The sequence below is a fragment of the Astatotilapia calliptera genome, chromosome 14 (assembly GCF_964374335.1).
Source record: "Astatotilapia calliptera chromosome 14, fAstCal68.1, whole genome shotgun sequence".
In the NCBI taxonomy this organism is placed as follows: Eukaryota; Metazoa; Chordata; class Actinopteri; order Cichliformes; family Cichlidae; genus Astatotilapia; species Astatotilapia calliptera.
The window spans coordinates 36,721,667-36,746,335 of record NC_137435.1 but is presented as its reverse complement, the minus strand read 5'-3'; the positions used below and the strand labels follow the sequence as shown (position 1 = coordinate 36,746,335).

The window sequence follows — 24,669 nt, the reverse complement described above, 5'->3', positions numbered from 1 at the left end:
AAAGGTTTGTGTGAAGAATAATAACGATGCCAAGATTTACTGAACAGTTTCATGTTGACAAAATTATGATGAGTGCAGACACCTGTCTGGTGGGTTAGGATTAGCGGGAGTTCAAAGCAGCCACTCCACTGCAAAAGATCAGCGACTCCATCTACTCATTTTCTGCTATTTATTTGTGTTGTGGGCGACAAAGATAACCTTTCAGAAATCTCAACTAAATCTAGTAAAAGCAACAAAAATTATTAGTCACTACAACTTCTCGCATCTAGATGATCTGCATCACTCCAGAAATTTATCTTGAATGAGCACTGAAATTCCTCTGTATCAGACGGTCCACAAACAAGTTTGATTCTTTTCTTTTATTTAAACAAATTAAAATAAAAGGCACATAAAACATTGGAAATATGTTTACATAATTATTCTCAATGGACATACATTTAAAAAAATGTAGGAATGTTTTACCTTTCTGCTAATCAGAAAGCCTAATCTTCATATATACAAAAATTACCACTGTTAATGTTCTAATACAAAAAGGATTTATAAAAGTTTTTTTTCCTTGTGTGTCATAACTAGCATGTCTTCTGAACTAAATGGTTTATACAAAGATATACATTCATTTGCCTTCACATCTGCCAAATTACAAACTTCACCAAAAAACAAAACAAAACTCAAATAATTATTTGGCCAAACAAATTGTTTTTCATATTAGGCTGGATTACAAAGTGAAACCACACAGAGAAATGTCAATGATACGTTAACAGGAGCATGCGCTTTTAAAGATCAATCACTTTGCGTTTCAAGATTAGTCCTTAAGTAGAAAACATTAAGTTCATTATTGTTAGCTTTAAAGAACAAAGCCAAAAACTGGCCATGCAGGACCCTAGGCCATTTGAACTAATGAAGGATTCCTTCACAAGGCTATTCTCTTGCACAGCTTAACTAGAAGAGGAAGTATCAATGTGTGAGAAAAGTCTTGTAAAGTATTTTAGGCACACTTGTTAACCAGCCACTAAAGAAGGACAAATGACACCACATACTAAGCTTTCATCCTGTATGTTTTTGTTTTTTTTAGTGTTTTTATAAAAAGTCTTCACCCTTCTAATTACCTTCTAATCAACTCATCATCCACAGGCAACATAAAAACAAACAAACAAACAAACAAAAGAACCAGGAAATATATTTTCAACAAATAATGCCATTTAAAATTAAAAGCACCTTCCCTTGTGGACTGTTAGCATACATAAAATGAAATTAATGAGCTAAACAACTGAGTTGACAACATACAGATGAGCCAGGTGAAGTGGGACTGACAGTCATTGTCCAGTTACACCAAACTGGAATGCCCCTCTATGTACCATTGTCCTGTAGTCCCTATATCTTACCATTTACTGCAGGTGCTACGGAGTTCCTACACTGTAAAAGGGTAAAAAACTACAAAATCCAAGTATCAAAAAACTGTATATTCATGTTGCTCAAGACACTCACAGCCAGGAAACATGTTCACCCTTTCAAACAATCAAGCAGACATCTCCAGATGTAATGTGCTCTGTAAACCTATTCCTGCCCAAGAGAGCAGCAGAATATGTGCAAGCTCACAAGTCTCAACTGAAGGGGGCACAAATGAAAATTAAATGGCTGAAACAGCAGGAAAAGGTATGTAAACATTTAGAGTCATGAGCCTGTAACTTCTAAGGGCAACTTAGTGGATGCTGCATGCACATGGTTGCAAATTGTCAAAACCACTAAGTAATAACATCAGTAACACAACACCCATCCTTTAGCATCTTGATCTTTTGTTTACACCTAGGCAAATGTTCTTTATTAATTATCCCAATTATCTAGGTTGCTAGAGTGACAAGAAAACAATAACAACAACAATAAAATAAATAAAATAAGGAAGCATATGAAACCTACAGAGAAAACTCTTTTACACAGAATAAGGCTGTAGTTTATTTCTCTCTTTCTAGCAACAGATAACTTTCCTAAACAAATTACAAACATCGAGAACATTTCTCTGCTGACAGGTTTGATCTGTGCTGCTATAGTTTGATATTACTAACACTGTGCCACGGCTAATGGAAATACAAGCAAGACCTAATGTCCTACTATACTATTGCACTGGGGATTATTCTAGAAGTAATTAATGGTTTCATGTTCAAGCTCTAATTAGTGGCACCATTTGGAGTGGACAACATGTAGATAACTTTGTACTATGACCATTTTCCTATTTTGGTAATCTTAGATGACAGACAACACTCAGTATTCCGTATTGGAGGGATAAGGTATAGTTAAATCCACAAGCATTTGAATAACATTTTTATTATGTTGCGCTTAAAGCACCACACTGGCAATTTTAATTTTGAAACCAAAAAATTAAAAACCAATATAATTAAATTAAAAAAAATAACCAAGATGTGATTAAGATGGACATTTTCTGCCTTAAGTCAATAGTTTAGCAAAAGTATTGCTTTATCTGTTTACTAATGTTTAGCAACGGTAATAAAAATGATTATCGTTTGCAGTCAATGACTGCTGGAAGTCTTCAACCCATGGACATCACCAAGATGTGGACATCTGCCTAGGTCTCCAGTTTTGTCTTTACTAACTGAAAATATGAATTGACACCAGGTGACTGGTTTGGCCAATGAACATATCTCACTTCTTTTTCTCTTGGGCTGGTTTTGCAGTCTACCTTGCAACCTTATCTATTTGCCATTAATAGAAACAGAAAGTATAGTTGTACACTTCAGAATTCATCCTACTAATCCTATCAGAAGCCACGTCATCAATAAACATTTGTGGAAGCCGTACATGCCCGTGCCAAGGCTTTGTTTGACAAATTATGTAGTATGCTTCGGATCTCTTCCTACTATTCTGGTAAATGATAACATTGGTTTTATTTGTCCAAGACAAAACCAAAATGTTTTCTAACCTGGTCTTCTTTTTCTTGAGTGTAACCAATGGTTTGATTCCCACTCATATTGAGGTTAATAACTACCACATGCAAATTCAACATTTGTAATGATGTCCAGATAATTTACCAGCTAAAAATAATCAAAGAAGAGGTGTCACTTTGCCATGAAACTGTTTGTCAGCTGTCTAATTGGGGCCTGTAAAAAAAGCTGCTGTAATTCATAATAGTTAATACAGAATGTATGTAAAACCTCTTAAATTAAAATTGAAAGTCTGCATTTTAATCACATCCTAATTATTTGTCTTAAAATCCAGTGAGATGGTGTACAAAGGGCAAAATTTAAAAAATTGTGAGTGCGTCCAAATGTTTTTGGACATTTGCAGCTGTATAAAAACTGCAGCAAGTAAAACATGTTTTCCTTTTTAGTGGGATTTTTCTCATAATAAAAATAAAGTGACACCAGGCTTATGTATAAGACTCCTTATTCTCCTTTCTCTCCAGGCTGGACGGCCACATCAGTGTTGATGAAGTTTTTGCACCAATAACATGTAGTTAATAGAAAGGCTTTATCTACCATGGGTAAAGGCAATAAAATAGTGTTTTACATTATTGGTTTGAAAGGAAAGAAAAAGAAAAAAGGTCAGTGTAAAATGTCTGACATGTTGACACAAATGATGGACAGTGATGGGATCCACTATCTGCTAAATTAAAAATCTAACCAACTGAACACACCACAGAAACTTTGGGACTGCGCCACTTAAATTTAATGTCTTCTCTTTTGGCTTTCACGTTTAAAAAGTCTTAAAAAAAAGCTAAATTTAATGTTTGACTTTTGATAATACCAGGATTTTAACAGGCAAAGCCTAAGTGACATTTTTCAGGAAGCAATACTTTCACCTGTCACGTTCAAATACAAAATAATACAACCCCTCCAAACTTAGTTCCACATAAACTTGTCTCCAGCAGTAAGGAATGATTGTGCTTCCAGCAACTTTAACTGTAGAAATTCTACTGGGGAGGGGCGCAAAATTTATCAAAACATACTCCAAATAAACATATCTTGTTTTAACTTTAAAACATATCAAATATAAAATACTGAGAAGTCCACTAAAATAAAAATCAGCTAAAAAGGACAAAAAAAAAGAAAAGAAGAAGCAACACAAATATTAAGACATTTCCTAAATATCAGTATAGCATCACACATTATCCATATTTTAAGATGTCCAGTTGCACAATATAATTTTTACTTCTCACTCTGATAAGATCAACAGTGTCTTGTCAAATAACTTGACAATAACGATCTTAAATGGTTTGCCTCCCTACAGTATATTGCGTTTACGGTAAAGACTCCTGCACTGAGTTTGCTCAATGTCAACCATTACAGTAAAATTATACATATTTGTAAAAGGGTAAAATGCAAATACAAAGTAGTTTAACATAGAACAGCTGGAAGTGTAATAACTGCCCAATAATTTAAAACCATGTTTAAGTGAAAGAACCTACTTTTTGGTTTGAGTCTATAGGTGTAATTAAAACTGTTCACATGATCAACTGTGAGTAATACAATTGACTAATACATCAATATTAGCATTATCAAACATTAAAATGGTACAAAAAGTAGAATTCATATTTGAGCAATATACTGGGTCCTGGAAACATTTGAGCGTAATCGTGTGATGACCAGGACACGTTAGCATCTACTGTGTTAGTCTCTTTAAAGGCAACAATTTATTCTCTCTGGTTTTCAGATGAAAAAAAAAAATCTCCATACTGGTTAAAAGATTCCCCCACTTCTTTTTGAAAATATCATTCATGGGCAAAATTACATTTATAAAATTCTTTGGCTTAAACCTATTTCCACTTCTCCCAAACTATGAAATCACATGTTATCTGGTTAAATGATGACGATGTAACAAATTGGAATTACCTGAGCATGAGAGCTCATTCGTGACGTTGAAAGCAAGCAATGACAGCTCTTTAAAACATGGACATGTAAGACTGGCTCTGCCTTCAGGGATCCAACTAATAGGTTTGACAACTATTTATCAATATTATTGGACATATTATTGGATTTACAGATTTTGCATCAATATGATGTAGGACTGTGGTTTTTCAGGTTCACTGAATTAGGCAAAAAAACCCAAACAAACAAAAAAACAAAACAAACAACTCACAATCAACAAAGTCTTCCCCTATTAAAACATTTCTACTAATGTCCTAAGGTAAAATGCATAAAACAAAATGCATATATATTCTATAAAAGAACAATTTATGTACATGCTAGTACTCTGATTAATTAATTTCTGACCATTGCTAAGTTACAAAAATATGTATTTTCTGTATTAACTAAAAATAAAATTCATAATTACCACATAATGTTGTAATAATGCTGACCTCTGTAAGTAACAATCATTGGTTACCATCTACGTGACACATTAGTTCACCTTTTTATGCCCAGTACACTATCAACTCATTTAGAGGGAGATTTTACTAATATCTAATGGCTTTGTCCGTTATTAGGCAGTTAAAACATCACTAACTGTTACATGAGGAACAAAAGATCTACCAAGGAGGGGAGGATGGCAGAACCTGGGAAAGAAAAGGCATAGACTCCATGGGCCTCATAGCAATATTGAGTGGCCCAGTTATATTCATGGGCATAGGAGTGGTGATAGCTACCGGGTGGGCAATATTCATGTGTGCTGTTGTAGGGATTCCAACAGAGGTCAGGTTCACAGGGCCAGTGATGGTGACAGGGTGCTGCAGGTTAACTGGCGATGTAATGTTAACGGTGCTGGTGGCAGTATTAATCTGAGCTGTGATGGTAACAGCATTGCTGGAATTGACACTGCGGTTCACAGCAGAGGTGTTGGCTGCAGAGTTGGTGACAGGTGTCGTAGCCGCAGAGCTGTTGTGTAAGTTGTTGGCATCTGTATTAGAAAAGAAAAAAACAAACAAACAAAAAACACATTTAGGGCTGGTCAGCCTTATAGATACATATTACCCTTTCAAAACAAGGAGACAACAGCCCTCTCAGCTCCTCGGCTGTGGGTGACTGAAAATATCAATACATCATTATCACATAGTGTCAACTGTGGTAATATATTTGAAGAAACCTACCTTTATGAGAGTTGTCAATTAGGACTTGGAAGGAGTTATTTAAAATCTCTCCTACCGTCAACTCACCTGAGGGGTAAATTCAAAAAGCAGGATCAATAGACTAACCAGTTAATTATTGTTAATGTTATAATTAAAAAATTTAAACAGAAACATATTAAGGACATCTTAAGTTCTGCATATTCCTAAGGTTGGACACACACTGCAGTGTAGGTCTTAGACCAGTAATTAGCAGGCCTAGGTAAGCTTAGGATCACTGACTAGTTTCACTCTTGCCCACAGATAATTGGCACATTGCTGGGTCATTTGTGATCCGTTCTCAAAAAGAAAATCTAAATTTCGAAGTCCAGACAGAAATGACAGCTCGGTAATAGCAGATGGCCTGTGATGAAATGTAAAGGAGTGCACATCTACCCCGAGTGCTATGGTCCTTTTTGTGGTTAATTTAATTGATCTACTGATCCTGCTTCATGAAATTTAACCTTACATTAGCAAAATATCTATTATCTACACATGAGAATAGCCTCAACTGTACCAGTGCTTCAAGAAAAAAAAAAAATCTCTTTGTACTTAGGTGACATGGTACAACATGAATTAAAACTGGCCACTAATGTTTTGCAGAGGTTATGCTTAAATAATTAGGGATTTCTGCTATTTCTGCTACGGGATTACCTTTTCGTGGCCCTGAGTGGTTCCACTGCCAGTCACTTATGCCTATTCAGAAATACAGACACATATTGGGTTACATAAACAAGGGGAGCACTGCCATTATTCTTGGAATCAACTTGATCAATTAGTCAAGTTGTGTGTAGGTGGGAATGGGGTACAACACCTCGACCAGGGTTTTAGCCTTTCTAGTATAAAATAAAACCAAAATGTTAGTCTCTCAAATTAAACTTTGTGTGTGCGTTTTTTTTTCTATTAGGGTAAGCAAGGCCAAATATATGATTTTCAAATAAATTATAAATGTCTGGGTCTTTGGGTGATTGATTAGCTAGGGCTAAAGAGGGTAACATTCCTCCATCTTGGCCTGTGCTTCGAGGATTCTGACAGTATGACTCATGGTATCAAGTTAAATATGTTGCAAGAATGTCAGTGCTTCTAGAATAAAATTTGGAAACGTGTACAAAACATTCATATTTACTTGTATTTTTTTCCCCACACTTGTGTTTTAAATTTACAGTTACAGAACAAAAATATTGAAAAATGTGTAGGTTGACATTTAAATCATGGCTTGTCTCTCATTTGACCCAGTTACTTCAAACCTACACTGAATTTTGTTACTACAATACACACATGGTGCATGCTTGTACACCTTTATTCTGTCCATAGAAAGTAGACGTAAAGAAAGATTTTCTAAATGGATCAGTAAGTATTTAAAAGTACAATGGAAGTCAGAGCCTTCACCTTTCAGGCTCCTCTTCTGTGGAACCAGTTTAATTTGGATTTGGGAGACAGACACAGTCTCTACTTTTAAGATTTGGCTTAAAACTTTCCTTTTTGCTAAAGCATATAATTAGGTCTAGATCAGGAGACCCTAAATCCTCCCTTAGTTATGCTGCAATAAGCCAATGGTGCTGGAGACCAGTACCATTTCTTCTTCACTCACCTTTTTCACTCAGCATTCTGCATTAAATCAGTAGTTATCAATAATATCTGTCTCTCTTCCACAGTGTGTCTTTATGTTGTTTTCCTCCCATCACACCCAACTGGTTTCTGCCCTTTCCTTCCCACTGTTGACAAATGTTCACTCAAAGAGGTAATTTAATTGCTGGGTCCATTAAGCGTCTTTACCTTACAATATAAAGCGCTTGAGGCTGATTTGGCCCTATATAAATAAAATTGAACTAACTAACAGTCCTCTTTAACTGACAATGCTGGTAGAAACTAAGTGAGAAGACACTGCTGGCATGTGGACTGAACGCTTGTCAAATATCTGAGCAAATACTAATGTCACAGAAGCATACTGGTCACTGCATTTATGCTGGATAACTCGTTAGCAGTTGCAGATATACAAAATTCTCTTTCAACTTCATTTTTGCTGGTTGAAAGAATGAGGGATTTTGTGTCTGCAGTGATTTGCTCATGAATCACAGGTGCTTTGTGGTTACAAATCCATGTGGTGGACACAGGACAGCTGAGAATGAGACATCTTGGTCCTCTGCTTTGTAATAAACTGCTCGTTCAGCAGGTTTTGCAACATGTTTACCACAAAAAATTTTTTTTTTCTTTTTACTTTTAGGTAACTGTAAATTTAAAACACAAGTGAAAACATCTTAAAAGTAAAAATGTGAAAATACAAGGTCAAATTTTTATCCTAAAAACTTTCCTATTATGTAACATTTCTCAATTGGTGTTGATACATTTACACCAACATTTTTTTCTCCTGGAAGCAGGTTTCTTTGAGACACTTCGTTGGTCTACGAGCAGACAGTCTTTGGGATAGGATTTTGGAAATCTGGGTGGTCACATTTTGGAAGCTTTAATAAATACTATAAATATCTAGAAATGAAACCTACCATCTAAGGTTAGAGATATGCTATTTCCCCTAATAAGACCAGGTTTTCCTCTGAAAGCTTTCCTTTATAATCCACACGCTTTGTAGACATCACCTAAACTGTCCAACTTCTAACATTTGCCCTTTCATGTGATGTGTGCAGTTTAGTAGTTAGGGATTACTTATAAGAAACATGTAAACAAACAAAAAAAAAAAAAAAAAAGGTGATCTCAAATTCCACCAGCACTTAAACCTGCACAACCACAGTAAGAAAATATAATTAAAACATGATATTGTACAGTTCTGTGGAGTCCATTATCTCACAAGAAAACAAAAAAAATCATTAAAGACTATTTCAAGTATACAGTACAGTGCAAATGTCTTGAGCCAGCTTTCATTTCTTTATGACTTTCCAGGAAAACTGGAAATGGGTGTAGTCATTTTTTAAATGCAAGAAAATAAATGGAAATACAGTATATAAGGGGAAAATTGAGTTTTTACAATTTTAACAGGCTTGAAAGTCAATATACAAGTCAATATTGCTACCTTTACAGTTTAACACAGCCTGAACTCTCTTAGGCAAGCTTTCTTTAAATTTCTTTAAGTAGTCTTCAGGAATATTGTTGGCCGTTGGCTGCCTTTTGTTCTTTTCTCTGTCAAGATGATACCACAGTCAAATTAAAGTTGAGGTCCAGGCTCTGGGGAGGTCAATCCATAACTGTGTCTGTTTTTCAATTGAAGTATGCTTAAGCAATGATGCCAAAAGGACTGGCAGTCTATTCTGGCATCATTGTTGAAGAATGAGAGAAGCCATTTCCAATCAAATACGTTTTTAGATGGTAATGCACGGTGGATCGAAATCTCTCAGTACTTTTCAACATTTATAATTCTCTTCATTTTGATAAGATCCCCAATACCAATGGCTGAAATGGAGCTGCAAACCATAACAGTGCCTCCACCTTGTGGTAAAGATTGCATTAGACTATCACTCCTGACCTCCACTCTACATACTGATGACAAATTAAACCAAAAATCTGAAATTGTGTATCACTTCATAAGACCTGATGTCACTAATTATTAGTCCAGTTCTTGTGTAATTTAGCATACCTCCACCTTTCCCGTTTCCCCTTTCTTAAGAATAGTTAAAGAAAAGTTACCCTTCAAATTAGACCATTTCTGATGAAGCTTCAGTGAATAATAGATGGATAGATGGAATGATCAGCTGAAGAGCCAGATGCATCTTTCAGGTCTCGTGTTAGGTAATAATCTTATAATGATGCATTTTTAAGTATGTAAAGTGTATTCATTAAAAAAAAGAAAAGAAAAGAAAAAAATAGTATCTTCTAGCTGTCAAACTGCTATGTTTGGCATTTTTTCAAAGATTCAACTGGAGAACTGGGAACAAATTATGTGTTTTTGTCACAGGCTACTAAGGGTGGGCGGTATAAACGGTATACGGTAGAAATTATATAAATTGGGCCAACGGTAGAGATTTTGACTATACCGCTCTATCGCGATAGCGCATGTTGATGGTGTCATCAAGTTGCGCCTGTTTTGGTCGAAAGCATTGCAGCGGCTGCAAACAACATTATCTGCAAATTATGCCGGGTGACAGTAATAGCAAAGAGTCAAAGCACTTTTGGAATATGGGGAAAGCCAAAAACGGTGCTTCCTCCACTTCCATACCATTGATTCATTAATGCTGAATTCTCTCGCAGCTGCTCTGTTCCCATGTTGTTGCAGTATATGAATGACTAACCTCGTATTGTGGATGGATTATCTCAGTTGTTCTCCTGACTGAATTTTGGTCCGTTTATAGCATCCTGCCATGCAATTGCATTTGTCCCTAACCACCAGAAACCCTCACGTTAACTTTTATCGAGTAGAAAGAAATTTGCATTCATCCTTCAGCTTTACTTTGCTAATGTTATGCTAACATAGCTGTTTTGCTAGCGATCACGTAGGACATCACTGCTAGTCAAACTTCAGTAACCCTACAAACGTCACTGCGGTTTAGTTTTCTGTCTTCATTCCACTTCATGTTGGAAGTGATAGCAGAGCAGTACGTTTAATTTTTTCAGAAATCTCTCAGTCAGAACATGCTATATCATGTTTAGGTGGAAACTAGCGAGCTAACTTCCTGCTAACTTTAACTGCGTTGAATTTAATAAATTCTGTCTTCATGGATGCCTGGATGTTAAACTTAATTGTTACACCTGGTAAAGCAGCAACGCTGATCATTTTATTAAAGATGAAAGAATTTAGACAGTTGTTAACTCTCAGTAATGCCGTAGTGTTCGTTTGACTTTGGGACCTGAAGCTGACAGAGTTTTGGACCCAGATTACTCCGCAAGGCTCCTGACTACGGCAGCTGTAATCCTCCGACAATCCATCAAGCGGTGCGGCTTCATAGCTTACCAAAGTCGTACTAAAGACAGATTTCTGTGCACATTGTCGATTTTTGAAAAAATTAAAGGATTTTAAGTGTGCCTTATAGTGTGTAAAATACGTTCTACAGAAGAAAAGAATATATCGTGATATATATCATTACCGCACTTGCTTCAAATTATACTGTGATATTAGGACTGGGCAATATATCAAGTTTTTAAATATATCGATATATTTTTATATGAGATTTGAGATGTGACAATATCGTTTGTATGATATAGTCTATGTTATGTTATAATTATACTTGTGGAACCGCAAGTTTGCCTCTCTTTCGCCCACTTTTGTCTCTACGCAACGTTACTCTGCCTCGGCTCTCTCCTTCACTGAACACAACTCCCACTCCCCCATCGCTTCACCTGCAGGCAACGACAAGATGGACACAGCAGCTATCAAAGAGGAGCTGGTCGGTAAAAAGAAAAGATTTGGAGATTACCATTTTAGTGCTGTCAGCGTGACATTAACGCCATAGCTGCATTAACGGGGCAAATCTCTGTTAATGAGTTACCGTAGATGACCCTGTGCGTAGGGCTGGACGGCATCAACGAGCTGCGCTAACGCATTGACGCCTAAAATCCTTTCATTTTCTCAAAGACCGACAGTGTGCCATATGTATGAATTCTGGTTGTGCTTACTAACCGCGAACTGATTTTGTGGTACACAGCGCTCAGAAACCTTTCAAAAATTTTTTTGGTACGACTTTGGTAAGCTATGAAGCTGCACTGCTTGATGGATTGTCGGAGCATTACGGCTACCGAGGAGCCTCGCGGAGTAATACGTACTCTGCTTCAACGTAATATTACCGTACTGTGTGTGTGTATAAGGACCACAAATGGCACCTGTAAGAGACATGGTTACAAAAAGGATTTCAAACTCTATGGGCTCAAATTGTGGTCATAAATATTTAGTACTTGTAAATCAGTTTTGTACTTGTAAATTAGGATTTGTATGTGTAAAAAGAATTTGTGTGCGTGTAAAAAAGATTTGTGTGTGGACTTAGCCCAAAAATACTTGTGAAACTCTGCACTCAAGTTTCAAGTTACAAATACGAATTTTGACCCTGTTTTTCTTCCTTTCATCTGATTGGCCAATGTCATGTCAATCACAAATTTAACTATCCAAACAGAGGGTGGGTTGGATGGGTTTGAAATGAAATAAACATTTCATTGTTTGCAATGATTCTTTTCTCTGTGATTACAGATGCTGCCCTGAGATTCCGACCTCAGCACCCCCAAGTGGCAACAGACAAATGATCCTATATATTCACTCTTTGTAGTAACTCCAAAATTAACTGATGAAAACAGTACTAAGACTAAAAAGTACCACATGAGATGCTGTCAGTGAAGGCTGCAGCCGTTTTATTGATAAAAGTCTAACATCCAGGTGACTGGTCTCACTATACAGGAGCATAAGCAGTAACTCAGCAGAAACCTGCTGATCTCAGATCTGCACAGCCTCTGCTTTTAACACTGACTGTAGTCAGCAGCATGAAAAGGACATGATTTGGAACGTCAAAGGTCTTTACTTGTATATTGAACTAAAAACTTTCACACTGTGTTTTGCTAATAGTGTGTTATTTATCATAAATTAATTAAGAGCCATTCATACAAGAGTAACAAGAGACAATAATGTGTATTTTAAATTTTAATATGTTTCTACTGGACTGAATACAACATTGTTATGTCAAAGTCCAGGGGCCTGTTCTTCGTACCGCGCTAAGTGAGTTAGCTGGATGAGATTGTTGACGATTTCGCGTGATCCTGGATCGTTCGGTTCCCCGAAGCCCATCCGGGACTTGCTGTCATAGCAACAGAGCCGTAAGCGTAAACCTGCTGGGGAGCAGGTTTACTTTATGTAAACAGGATTAGATCGCGGCCACGCAGGTACTGTATGTCCGCTTCATTTATACGAAAGCAACAGCGATATTCCACCACTGTTTCACCATAAATAAATAACATCAATGTAACTAAAGATAATGCAGCACTTGATCCTTTTATTGCTTTCACACAGATACATACAGGTCATTCCCTAAAAAAGGGAAATGTACTATTAACATTCTATTACATGTATGTGATTATTTCAGATGTAAGTCATATTTCAGAGTAGTAATTGTAAATTACTTCGTGTAATCAAGATGAGAGACCACGGCTATAAAAGTGAAGGTGGATTTGGGAAGTCTGTCGCAGCCATGTCCTGTCCGTTTACGCGAGCAACCCATTGCGGAAGGTGCAAGATTGATAAGGAGAGTCCTCAGAATTCAGCGTATATTGCGGGACAGACAGGATCCTTTAGCTCAGCGCGACAGTGTGCTCATAGAGAGATATCGATTTTCCCGTGAGGGTATTATTCACTTAACCAACTTGTTGACGAGGGGGTGCAGGACCACCACCTGTCTTTTTTTTGCTCTGCCCTTTTCTTGGTTGCTGTTATGAACAAACAGATTATTCCAGGGTCTCTTTCCAAGAGACGACAAGCAATATAAGTGATAAATATTACCATTCTGTAGAATATTCTTATATTTCACTTTTACTTGTTCCCATGTTCTAGTGGGTCCTGTTGTGGCTCTAATGTGAAAGGGGATATAATATAACATTTTATAATATAATATAATGTAATATAATATTGGATAATATGGTGTGATATGATAAATCTACCCTACCGCCTACTGGTGTTGGCCAGAGGGGCCGATGGCGCAATATGGCAGCCTGGCTTCTGTCAGTCTGCCCCAGGGCAGCTGTGGCTACAACCGTAGCTGCCTCCACCAGTGTGTGAATGTGAGAGTGAATGAATAGTGGCATTGTAAAGCGCTTTGGGTGCCTTGAAAAGCGCTATATAAATCCACTCCATTATTATTGTTATTATTGAATTACTTACGAGTTTGATTTGTCAGCAACTTTCTGCCAGCCCTCTCTCCTTGCTTTTGCAGCCTTTGCAGTGTTCCCTTGCGTTTTAATTAAACTCTGAAACTCCTGAAATCCCTCACTCAAGAGTTCTTGCTCTGCTGCCGAAAAATACCGAGCGCGCTCCTTCGACATTTTCGCCGACCAATCAAAGGGTTGCCGATCAATGTTTCTACTATCGATGCGTAGCCCCTGTTGGGCCACCCAGTGATGTCACATTACTTCATCCAGCTATACTAATCGTCAACAACAGGTGTGTTCGGGGAACCGGAATAGCGAGCTCAGAGTTAGCGCGATGATTTGGTCTTGGATGTTTCATTTGATCTTGGATGTAGTAAGCGACGTACGAAGCACAGGGCCCAGGTCCTCTGTGCTTTATCTGAGGATGATGTGCACTACTGCTAACATTACACAAGGCAAAGGTCGCCATCACATTGTTTATGAAGTGCTGGGTTTAAAGATGTTCTGTGATGGGTCTACGATGGAGATCTGAAGAAGATATCCCTCTGAGGGAGCTGCTAGTGAAGATAATGAGTCCTGCTTCATTCCTCCTGATGTTTCTGAAATAATGTCTCTCTCAGTGGGACAACCGAAAATCTGGCATAGGACAGCAGTGATGAAAGAAAGGGAGAAAGTTTCTGGAAACCTCTGGCTCCACAACACCTAGCTTGGTCCTGATGGTATCCTTCACTCATTTTCCCCTGGTGAAATGTGTCTGTGAGTAATAAGGTGAACTCTGGATCCTGGTATTAAATGAAAAGAACAAATTACACTTCTATTAACCTTCCACTGCTGTGTTTTTAAATCTAATATTTTATTTTAAAGTTTCCATGATACCAGACTGCAGAGTGCTCTGTGAGTGCTATGGATCTAAAACTGCTTAAATCTTCATTTTTATATCATCCTCAGGCTTACGTTAAAATCTCAAAGGACAATATTTAAAAATCTAAGTAGTGCTGTATCATTCAAACCAAGTCTATGAAAGTAACATAGGCGTGTAGCATCACTAATTAGCTAGCAACAAGCCTCTAACACAGTGCATACACTAAAGGCTAATCTAGCTAACACATTAACAATAGGGGCTACAGAGTGATGCCAGATGTTGTAGAACTATAAGATGTTAAGCTGTGTCTTTTTAAATTATAGCAACATGGTTGTATTCACCTTCATTTAACGAACCATCAGTCGTGGTAAACCCATCAGCAGATATCCTCAAAATTGGAGCAGCTGGGCTATATAAAAAGTGTAGGCGGGTTTGTTCGCGGTTTCGTCCAGCGGGTGTGTGGGTGGGAGTGTGATGCAGCAACTCCACTTCAAGTCACTACTGTTCATACTTGGGCTCCAAAAGTGCAATATGGCAGCCCCCACAAAAAGGTAATTTTGACTTCATTTTGAGAGGAATTGGAGCCACGTTGTCCGTCTAAATGCTCCATATTTGTAATCATTACCGCAGCAATATTATTGCAAATGCAAAAGTGAGCAAATAAGGGAAGGAGATATGCACCTACCTTTATTGTTACATGGGCTGTTGAAGCTAGCTTGCCCATGGGTCTTGAGGTGACTTGTGATGTAGGCAGCACTTAGCATTTTGCCACAGATGTTGCAGGTCACTTTGCCTTCATGTCTGATCATGTGAGATCGCAGGCGGTCTTTGGTAGCAAAAGCAGACGTACAAGCCTGAGAAAAATGAGAAATCAGGAAATCAATTTTTCTTTTTCAACTTGTATTGTAGTTTCACTTCATTAACAAAACACTTTGCAAAAAGGACACTCTAGATAACTAGTGCAGCTTGTGCTGCATTGGTTGCCATTTTCTGTGATCAACCTCAAGATTGTTCATGTTACTTTCATGAGCAGCATGACTGATCACAAATGTGTTTTGCCAAAAACCATGGACTACCAGCCACTACATTTCAGAAAATGCATATTTGAAGCACAGAGAACTCAGATATTATAATATACAAAGTAACCATAAGACATGATACAAATGGAAATTAACAGTTTCTGAGTGGCAGCTAATCTCTAAACAAAACTGCCCTTTATTGGCCTGTGATGAAGACACACAATGTAAACTTAAAATAAACATGAAAGCAAGAGACCCAGTCACAACTCTTACCGTTACTTGGCACTTAAATGGCCTCTCTGAGGAATGGACGTGCTTGACATGACAGCTTAGATGATCAGGTCTGAAAGGTGAGATATATACATACCAATTTAAGGCTGGGTAATGTGGTAGTTACAGTAACTGAAAAATCCAGGCTAAGTTTTAACCCAAGAATCCCTTATACTATTAGATTTCCCTTTACATAAAACCCAAATAACACAAAACCGATCACAAAAACAATTCCAAACATTATTTTGCTTGTCAGGAGGCCAGAAATATAGATGCATGGTTTTCTATGAAGAAGGTAACACAAACTTAATATCTATCTGGGACGAATCACCTAATTTTATTGAGAAGTTTTATCATTTAATTAAAATCAGTAAAATACTCACAATGAAATATTATGTATTTTAGGATTGAGAAATCCTACACTGCATAAATAGGTAGATACTTATGGAACACCAGGACTGCCATAATGAATTAATTAAATACACCATTAAATATTTAATTAAATGTGGCAATAATTAATTAAAATGTGAAAGAAATTATTAAATGTGGCAATATTTAATTAAATGTGTCAATAATTACATAAATATTTACGACACATGTAATTAATTAATTAATTACTTAATTACACATTTAATTAATTATTTATTTCACATTTTAATTAATTATTGCCACATTTAATTAATTATTTAATGGTGTATTTAATTAATTCATTTTGGCACAGTTGACTCCTTCAGGTCTCACCATGAAATAATTTTATCTGTCAACCTCACCCATCAAACTCAGGGGGCGGGGTTAACACTGATCGAGTCAAAACCATTGCTTTGGCCTGGTGGCCATTGTTTTTACCACACAACAACCGGCATGTGGAAACTAACAGAACTGAACTTTGAAAAACCCTGTTTGTGTGTCACCAAATACCGTTTTAATATTTTTTTTTTTTAGCCGAGAATGTAGTGGTTTAATCTTCATATGTCTGGTTGGTTTGTCAAGATAGAGCCTCTTCGCAAAAGTGCTTCGATGATTTCGGAGATGTCTGCCCAGTCTCACGGCAAAGCGTGGGACAGACCCGCTTGCCTCGCAAGCAATCGAGCTGTTATTACCACCGACAAAGCGCAGACCCCGGTACACAGCTATAATAACCCCCGCTGACACTGACTTCTTTTACTGAGGTTATATTCATCGGGTTTTTATTTCCTGATGTTCTTATGTGTCCTACGTGTTTCAGTCGCCAATTCTGAATTATAAATAACATTAAAAACATGTTTAAGGAGGAGAGAGGGGAAATAAATTCAATTAACAGCTGATCTTTGGGTTTTTGTTCAGTAATCAGCGTGACCTGCGTATAAATGCATAAAAGAGATAACGTTGGCGTTTCTGTCATGTAGTAACTGCTGGCTTTAACTATACAAAGGTTGTTCAACACTATGAAACGCATACAGACTTCATGATGTTCGGCTAATATTTTTATTGTGAATATTAATCATGAGGGTAAACGGCCCTGTACACCACGGAGCGAGGTCAGCATATCCATGATATCTTCAGCTCTCCGAGTTAGCCCAGTTTCCCGGCTGACTAATCTAACTGTCATCTACGAATATGTCACGGGTCATATTAATATGATTTAACAGAAAATCATCCTTATTAATGCCAACTATTCCAGAGACGTGAAAATCTACAGCATAAAGAACAAGAAAATATAGCAGTCTAACGCAACACTAACAGAGATGAACCGTCAGTTTGTCACAGATCAAAGTGGAATAAAAGTGATTAGTTGAACAGGTGTTTGTGATCTGTGTTTTCTGCATTTTCATCAGCATAAGAGACTCAGCAGCAGATTAGAATAACATTTATACATTTAATAAATCACCAAATGAATACACGCAAGAAACGAGCAAACCTGTTCCGACAATTTGAGTTTGTATTCCCTCAGCTGCAGACTCGCTGCCGTTTAAATGTTTGAGAGGAAGATTAGATATAAAGCAAACGTCAAACATAGACTCAGTCTGCGTTCACATTTGATATGAGGCCAGGACAGATAATGGCTGTGTCCTGTTTTAAGATCATATATGTAAAATTGTTGTCTGGCCTGTGTCGATCCAGCCGCTCAGAGTCCGTTGTTACCATGGTTACTGCATAAGCAGCTGTAATGTAAACAGCTGGCACAGCTGAAACCTACCGGCAGCATGGGTGTTTATGTTTTTCATTGCAAAAGAACTGTCTGAATGGTCAACTGAAGTTAACTTGGATAAATTATAGTTAAGGAGTATTACAGATAACGCCCACGTGAGCTGTGTAACTGTTCACCACTACACTGAAATAAGTAGGCTATAACTGAAATACACGTGCTATATCATAAACTATGATATAAATAGGGAGGTCCTATTAACAAATTTAAAGGACACCTTCCTGCCTTTAGTCTCATTCATGAGCAGTATTAGTTTTCTTCTAACATCCAGAAGTCTGCACCATGTGTTTCATAGTTTGTAACAAGCCTTTGACAGTTAAACATAACATGACCGGGGAAGGAGAAAAAAATAAATAAATAAATAAATAATTTTATCTCTCTCTCTCCCTCTCTATATCAATCAACAACTAACAAACAAACTAAAAAAAACAAAACAAAAACAGTTAAGCTGGTACACCGGGGCTGTGAGCTCGGTGCACTCTGTCAGCTGACTGTTAGCAGAGCTGAAAACATCTGAGCACTTTTGCAAACATGTTCTATGTCGACAACCTGACCAGACATGTGAAGATTACGCCGCAACATTAGCGGCTAAAACACTATTAAAAGTGTAGTTGGTGACAGAAAAATGGGGTATTTTAAAACTTTACACCACCACCATTGCTGCCTGTGATTTAAAATGCATTCTAGGATACCTGGCTGCCCCAAGTCCACACAAGCAATCGATTATCTAGGATTGACCTGTCTTGACTTACTTTGCAACCAATCAAATGTTAGAGAAGCTGCTTGGGCAGCGTTAACCCCGCCCACTTCGTTTGATGGGTGAGGCTGACAGATAAAATTATTTCAAGGAGAGAGATGAAGGGGACAAAAGTGCCAAAATGAATTAAATAAATAAATTATTAATTAATTAAACCTGTCAATAATTATTTAAATGTGTTAATAATTTAATTAAATGTGTCAATAATTAATTAAATATGTCAATAATTAATTACATGCGTCGTAAATATTTATGTAATTAATTATTTCCGATTGTAAATAATTATTGCTACATTTAATGAATTATTTAATGGCGTATTTAATTAATTCATTATGGCAGCCCTGGCCTTACTGGTAGTGTTACAGGCCATTTATAACTTTTGACAGCAGCGTCAGAGAACCTCAGAGCTGAGCTTATGAAGTCCTCACACTAGTTTTGGTCAGTTTTCGTTTTTAAACCACAATTAAACTAATTAAACCACATTTATTTTTAAGCTCACTTTAACTAGTAGGTTAAACAAACAAACAAAGCCTTTGATGTTTTGTGACAACATCTTGCAAGGCTGAGATTAGGGCTGAAACAATTCATTGAATTAGAATAACTATTATAAAAAGTCCTCGACACAAATGTTTTGCTTTCATGCTTCATTTATAACATGGCTCAGTAGCACTCAGTTGTTACCAAGTAAATTCAAGTGTTTCACCCACATTTGCAACTAAAAATATACCTGCAATAAAAAAAAATATTTAGGAGCAGGCATGTGAATAAAAAGCATGACAACATTAAGCCCACGCAGCCCCAGTATTTCAAAGAAAAGACTGATAACACAACAGCTGATGATGATGTTGTTATTGTTTCATGTGGAGTCGGTCTGCACACAGCGCAGAGCAAAGAGGTGAAGCCATTATAGACATGGTGACCTTGGATAGAGTGAAAGAAAACGTTTTTTCCAGTGTCATCAGTTCCTAACAAGGACAGCATCCTCTCCATAAGCTCGAGAGCAGTACCATCACCGAGGCCTGAGAGAGAGCATTGGCGTTTGTAGGGTTACTAAAGTTGGGCTAACTGGTATATAATGATGTGCTACACAGCTATGGTTAACATAAAAAACATAAACAGTGAAGCTGGAGGATGAACGCTAACTTTTTCCCCCACACGATAAAGATTTCTGATGGTTAGGGACAAATGTAATTGCATGGCAGCATGCTGTAAACGGACCAAACTTCAGTGAGGAGAACAATACTGCTGCATGGGCTGGGCTGTAGTTACATTGTAAGGTTTTAAAAACTGAGCTTTAAAATGAATAATGATGATAAAAACCGAGAGGCCGACAATGATCAATGACTTTTTTTTGGGGGGCTTGTTCAGATTAGATACAACAAAATATAAAGCATTAAAACATGTTAAAAACACAGTTTTATTCAGTGTAGAGTAGCTTGGGCGCAGAAGCAGGTTACATCAGGTCATCATTTAAAGATTGGATATCCCACCTGTAGTGCAGTACAGTAGTTATTATTATCACTTGTCACATCCTGTTTATGACAGTTAAAATAAATAACATTCATATAAGAAATAAAATTGTCTGTGTAAACTGTATGTGGTGTTAAGTAGGCCTATACTACTGTACTTTAATGTTGGTGATAAGGGTGGTACTTGAAGAGCCATATACAGTGGAACCCCGACTTACGAAATTAATTCGTTCCAGAGGGTCTTTCGTAAGTCAAATTTTTTTTAAGTTGAAGCACCTTTTTCCATCGCCTTTTGAGTGAGGCGATGCTGGCTGAAGACGAAGTTCTTCATGCATGCGCGCACGCACGCACGCACACACGCACACACACACGGGGTGCAACGATACTCGTATCGATATTGAACCGTTCGATACAGTGCTTTCGGATCGGTACGCATATTCGGTACGTATCGAACAATACAAAAGTTTTAATTTATTTTATCAACTTCTGACGATGCTGTCTGTGTTGAGCGCTCAGTGGATCTGCGCTCGACAGTGCAGCCTAGGCGGAGTAGTCGAACGCAGATTCACTGAGTGCAGGGCAAGCTAGCGAGACAGAAGTTAAGCTCTCCTTGCAACATGGCAAATTGAACCTCCCCCACCCTCATTCATCTGGCGTTTGGAACTATTTGGGTTTTCATGTGACGTATGACCCTGAAGGTAAGCGCGTCATGGACAAAAGTAAAACAGTATGTTGGATGTGCCACGCAATGCTCAATTACATGGGTGGGAGCTAGTGTGTTAGCGCAGTTAGCTCATTAACGTGTTGGCCGTCCAGCCCCATACACGGGGCGATCCGCGGTAGCTCGTTAACGGAGATTTGCCGTGTTGTGGCGTTAACGTCATTTCAACGAGATTTACGCTGACAGCACTAGTGGGAACACAACGAATATGACTGCACATTTACGCCGACATCATCCTAGTGCAAAGACAAGTGGAAGCAGACAAAAACAACAAGCACGCATGCTACAAACTTTACCCGAGTCATTTAGACAGCTTTAGCACATGATTCTCCCTCATGGGGACCTGATATGTTTAATATGCTGCTGAGAATATAGCCCAGAAAAAGCGTATAGTATAGCTTTTATTTTGAAAAGAGACATTTCTCTGTAATAAACTCTCTTTTCCAAAGATGAGTGATTCCTCAATCAGATACAGGGCTCGCAAAATCGCTAGCCCGACGTCCCGGGGCTAGCGATTTTTCCAGTCGGGCTACCAAAATCTATCTCTGCCCTGCCCGTCGGGCTATCGTAGGAAGGAAAAATATATGTCAATGCTTTTGCATTCTTTCGGAAATTTAGCTGGGTAATTATGTCATTGGCATCAGTGAGCCACTGTCAATACGCTTGTTTTTTGCTTTCACTTTGCAATTGCGCGAACTGTGTATAGAGAGCGACAGCACTGATTGGTGAGTGATGATAATTTGCGCACCAATTCCTCTGACATCGTCTTATTAATCGTTAGCTTACTATGCAAACATGACAAGTGAAATCTCCCGCAGCTTAAACATGTGAGAGGTTGATCGTGCAGAGAATCGCTGAGCGTTATGTGAGTGCGTGAGTAAAAGCAGCAGGATATATATTTTAGTTCTGCTGAGCCAAATAAGACAGGTCAGGGTGAAGAAGTGACAGCCAAAGAAAAGCTTACCACAAAACTGAAAAGTTATGACAAATCAGACTATAAGGCAAAAAGAAAGTGCAGCTTTATGGTTTCATGGACAAAAGAATTTCTGTGGCTGCAATATGACAAGCTAAATAACCAGGGGTGCACATAAGTGGTCCGCAGGTGCGCATTCGCTGTCAAAATAAAAAACGCGCACAAGATAAGAAGTTGCAACGCGTGTTTGCGCACATAAGATTTTCAGGAGGAGGACAGACATTTGTTTAGACCTCTTAAAGATGTCGAAGAAGCTCCTTTAAGCAATTACTTTGGTGTTCCTCCACCTCCAAACAAATGTCAGAAGGAGTCCGAACCACAAAAGAAGCGCGTATTCTCGGAAAAGTAGTTGCAGGAGGTGAGCTGGCTTCAAACAAATGATGAACGCACAGAGATGCGGTGCGGAATGTGCCGTGAAAATTTAATAAATGACAAATTAAAAAGGCATGAACATTTTTTTTGTATCGAAAAAAATATCGAACCATGACACCAAAGTATCGAACTGAACCGAACCGTGAATTTTCTGTATCGTTGCACCCCTAATACGTACGTATGTGTACATAACATTATGAAATTTAATTCTAAACATTAAAACTAAAACTTACATTTACATTAATTAATGTACGTATGTACACTGTGCAATGATATATTTTAACTTTTTTTTTTTTTTTTTTAAACTCGCTCATATTTATGCCTTACGATAGGCTAATTGCAAACGAAAAGCACGCGAAATAGCGCACTGCAACAACAATACGTCTTTCACGTGGAACAGTGAAGCACATTTCGCAAACGGATTTCGTTACACAGGCATTTTGTCGTACCACGGGCAAAAATATTGCTGTTCAGTGCCTTCGTAACTTGAATTTTTTGTTAAATGGGGTCTTCGTAAGCCGGGGTTCCACTGTATTTTATGAGGTGGTACTCATTGTGAAAAATTTGAGAACCACTGGGCTATGAATTATTTTGTACTGGGATGGTACAAGCTGAAGCTGGATGTGAAGGTGCTCCACATATCTTGCAGGAAAGTGCTAAACAGTCTGCAAATACCCACTGTGTCCTGGTTGAACTGCCAAAGGCAAGCAGCAACTTAAGTGGTAAACTGGACGTGGTATCCGATTATTAAGCGATGACGTGACGAATCCTACTTCTGGGCCTAAAGTAGTCTGCACTTAATATGGCTTTTGTGTTGTTAACATGTTTAATGCTTTGTATTTTCTTCTATTTAATCTCAAAAAGCTCCTAAAAAAAGTCAGTGATCACCGTTGACCTCCCTCGGCGTTTATTACTGCTAATCATTTATTTAAGCTCAGTTTTTAAAAACCTTACGATGTAACTACAGCCCAGCCCATGCAGCAGTATATGAATGATTAACCTCGTATTGTGGATGGATTATCTCAGTTGTTCTCCTGGCTGAAGTTTGGTCCTTATACAGCATCCTGCCATGCGATTACATTTGTTCCTGACCACTGAGAACCCTCACGTTAACTTTTATCGAGTGGAAAAAAAGTTAGCTTGTTTATATTATGCTAACATAGCTGTGTCGCTAGCGGTCACGTAGCACATCATTATATACCAGCTAGCCCAACTTCAGTAACCCTACAAACATCACTGCTGTTTAGTTTTCTGTCTTCATTTATGTTGGAAGTGATAACAGAGCTGAACGTTTGAATTTGTTTCCAAACCGCCGCAGTCAGGACATGCTATATTGTATTTCGATGGAAGCTAGCGAGCTAACTTCCTGCCAACTTCTAACTCCGTTAAATGTCATAAATTCCGTTTCCAGTTGTTACACCTGGTAGAGCAGAACGCTGATAATTTTATTAAAGATTAAAGACTTAAGACAGTGTTTTAACTCTCAGTAATGCCACAGTGATCATTTGATATATGGACCTGCAGCAGAGTTTAGGCCCAGACACTGCTAGTGACGTCAGACTGAACGATCGGATTGACAGAGGACAATATCACCAACTGTAGAGCCATATAGGTACTCTTTCTTTGAGAGGGTAAAACAGAGGAGAGAACATCTTTATGAAACTTGCTTTTGTGTTATCTTTGTCCACATTCGTGAAACAGTCTGGCTGACAGTTTCACGAATGACATCCAGGTCGCTTTCTTAGGCTTCGTCCACACTAATGCGTTTTCAAACAAAAACCGATCGTTTTCTCTCCATTTTGGCCTCCCGTCCACACTGAGACGGCGTTTTCCCCCAAGGAAAAACGCAGCGTTTTGAAAAGGCTCTCGAAAACGCATACATTTCAAAACGGAGCTGTCCCATCACAGTGTGGACACTCGAAAACGCAGACTTTCTAAAACGATGATGCATTTCAGTCATGTGATGCAGTCATGTGACCAATTAAACAAAGATAGTGGAGTGCATTATATAGCAGTTGTTTTGATTGCTCTCAATTTTGACACCCCTAAAAAACATTAATATCAGTTTGTACATGCTCCAGATAGTGTGGACGTAGCCTTAGTACTCCCTCAAATCTCAACAGCTGACATTGAAGCCAAACAGTGTGTTGACCCTGTCAGCCAGCATGTCATAGCTTAGGTTGAGTGAGGACGGTCACCAACACCAT

At 38.0% G+C, this 24,669-nt stretch overlaps 1 protein-coding gene and 1 long non-coding RNA gene across 5 annotated transcripts in view; both read right to left on the bottom strand.

Annotated features, from left to right (window-relative positions):
• Window positions 1–344: 344 nt before the first annotated feature.
• Window positions 345–24,669, bottom strand: part of vezf1b (vascular endothelial zinc finger 1b) — a 38,547-nt gene continuing 14,222 nt past the window's right edge. The window contains exons 3-7 of one of the 4 annotated variants that reach the window (XM_026191968.2): window positions 15,989–16,058; window positions 15,382–15,550; window positions 6,704–6,745; window positions 6,035–6,100; window positions 345–5,844 (exon numbers count right to left, since the gene is read on the bottom strand). In XM_026191968.2, the coding sequence (XP_026047753.1) occupies window positions 5,477–5,844; window positions 6,035–6,100; window positions 6,704–6,745; window positions 15,382–15,550; window positions 15,989–16,058 (715 nt within the window). In that variant the 3' untranslated portion in view covers window positions 345–5,476. The remainder of the gene's footprint in view (window positions 5,845–6,034; window positions 6,101–6,703; window positions 6,746–15,381; window positions 15,551–15,988; window positions 16,059–24,669) is intronic. The other 3 variants (XM_026191969.2, XM_026191970.2, XM_026191971.2) reach the window with 3 other exon arrangements.
• Window positions 12,663–15,371, bottom strand: LOC145419995 (uncharacterized). Its single transcript, XR_013901272.1, has 2 exons — window positions 15,038–15,371; window positions 12,663–14,616 (listed from the first exon to the last, which is right to left on the bottom strand). It is a non-coding gene; the product is annotated as an uncharacterized LOC145419995 (long non-coding RNA).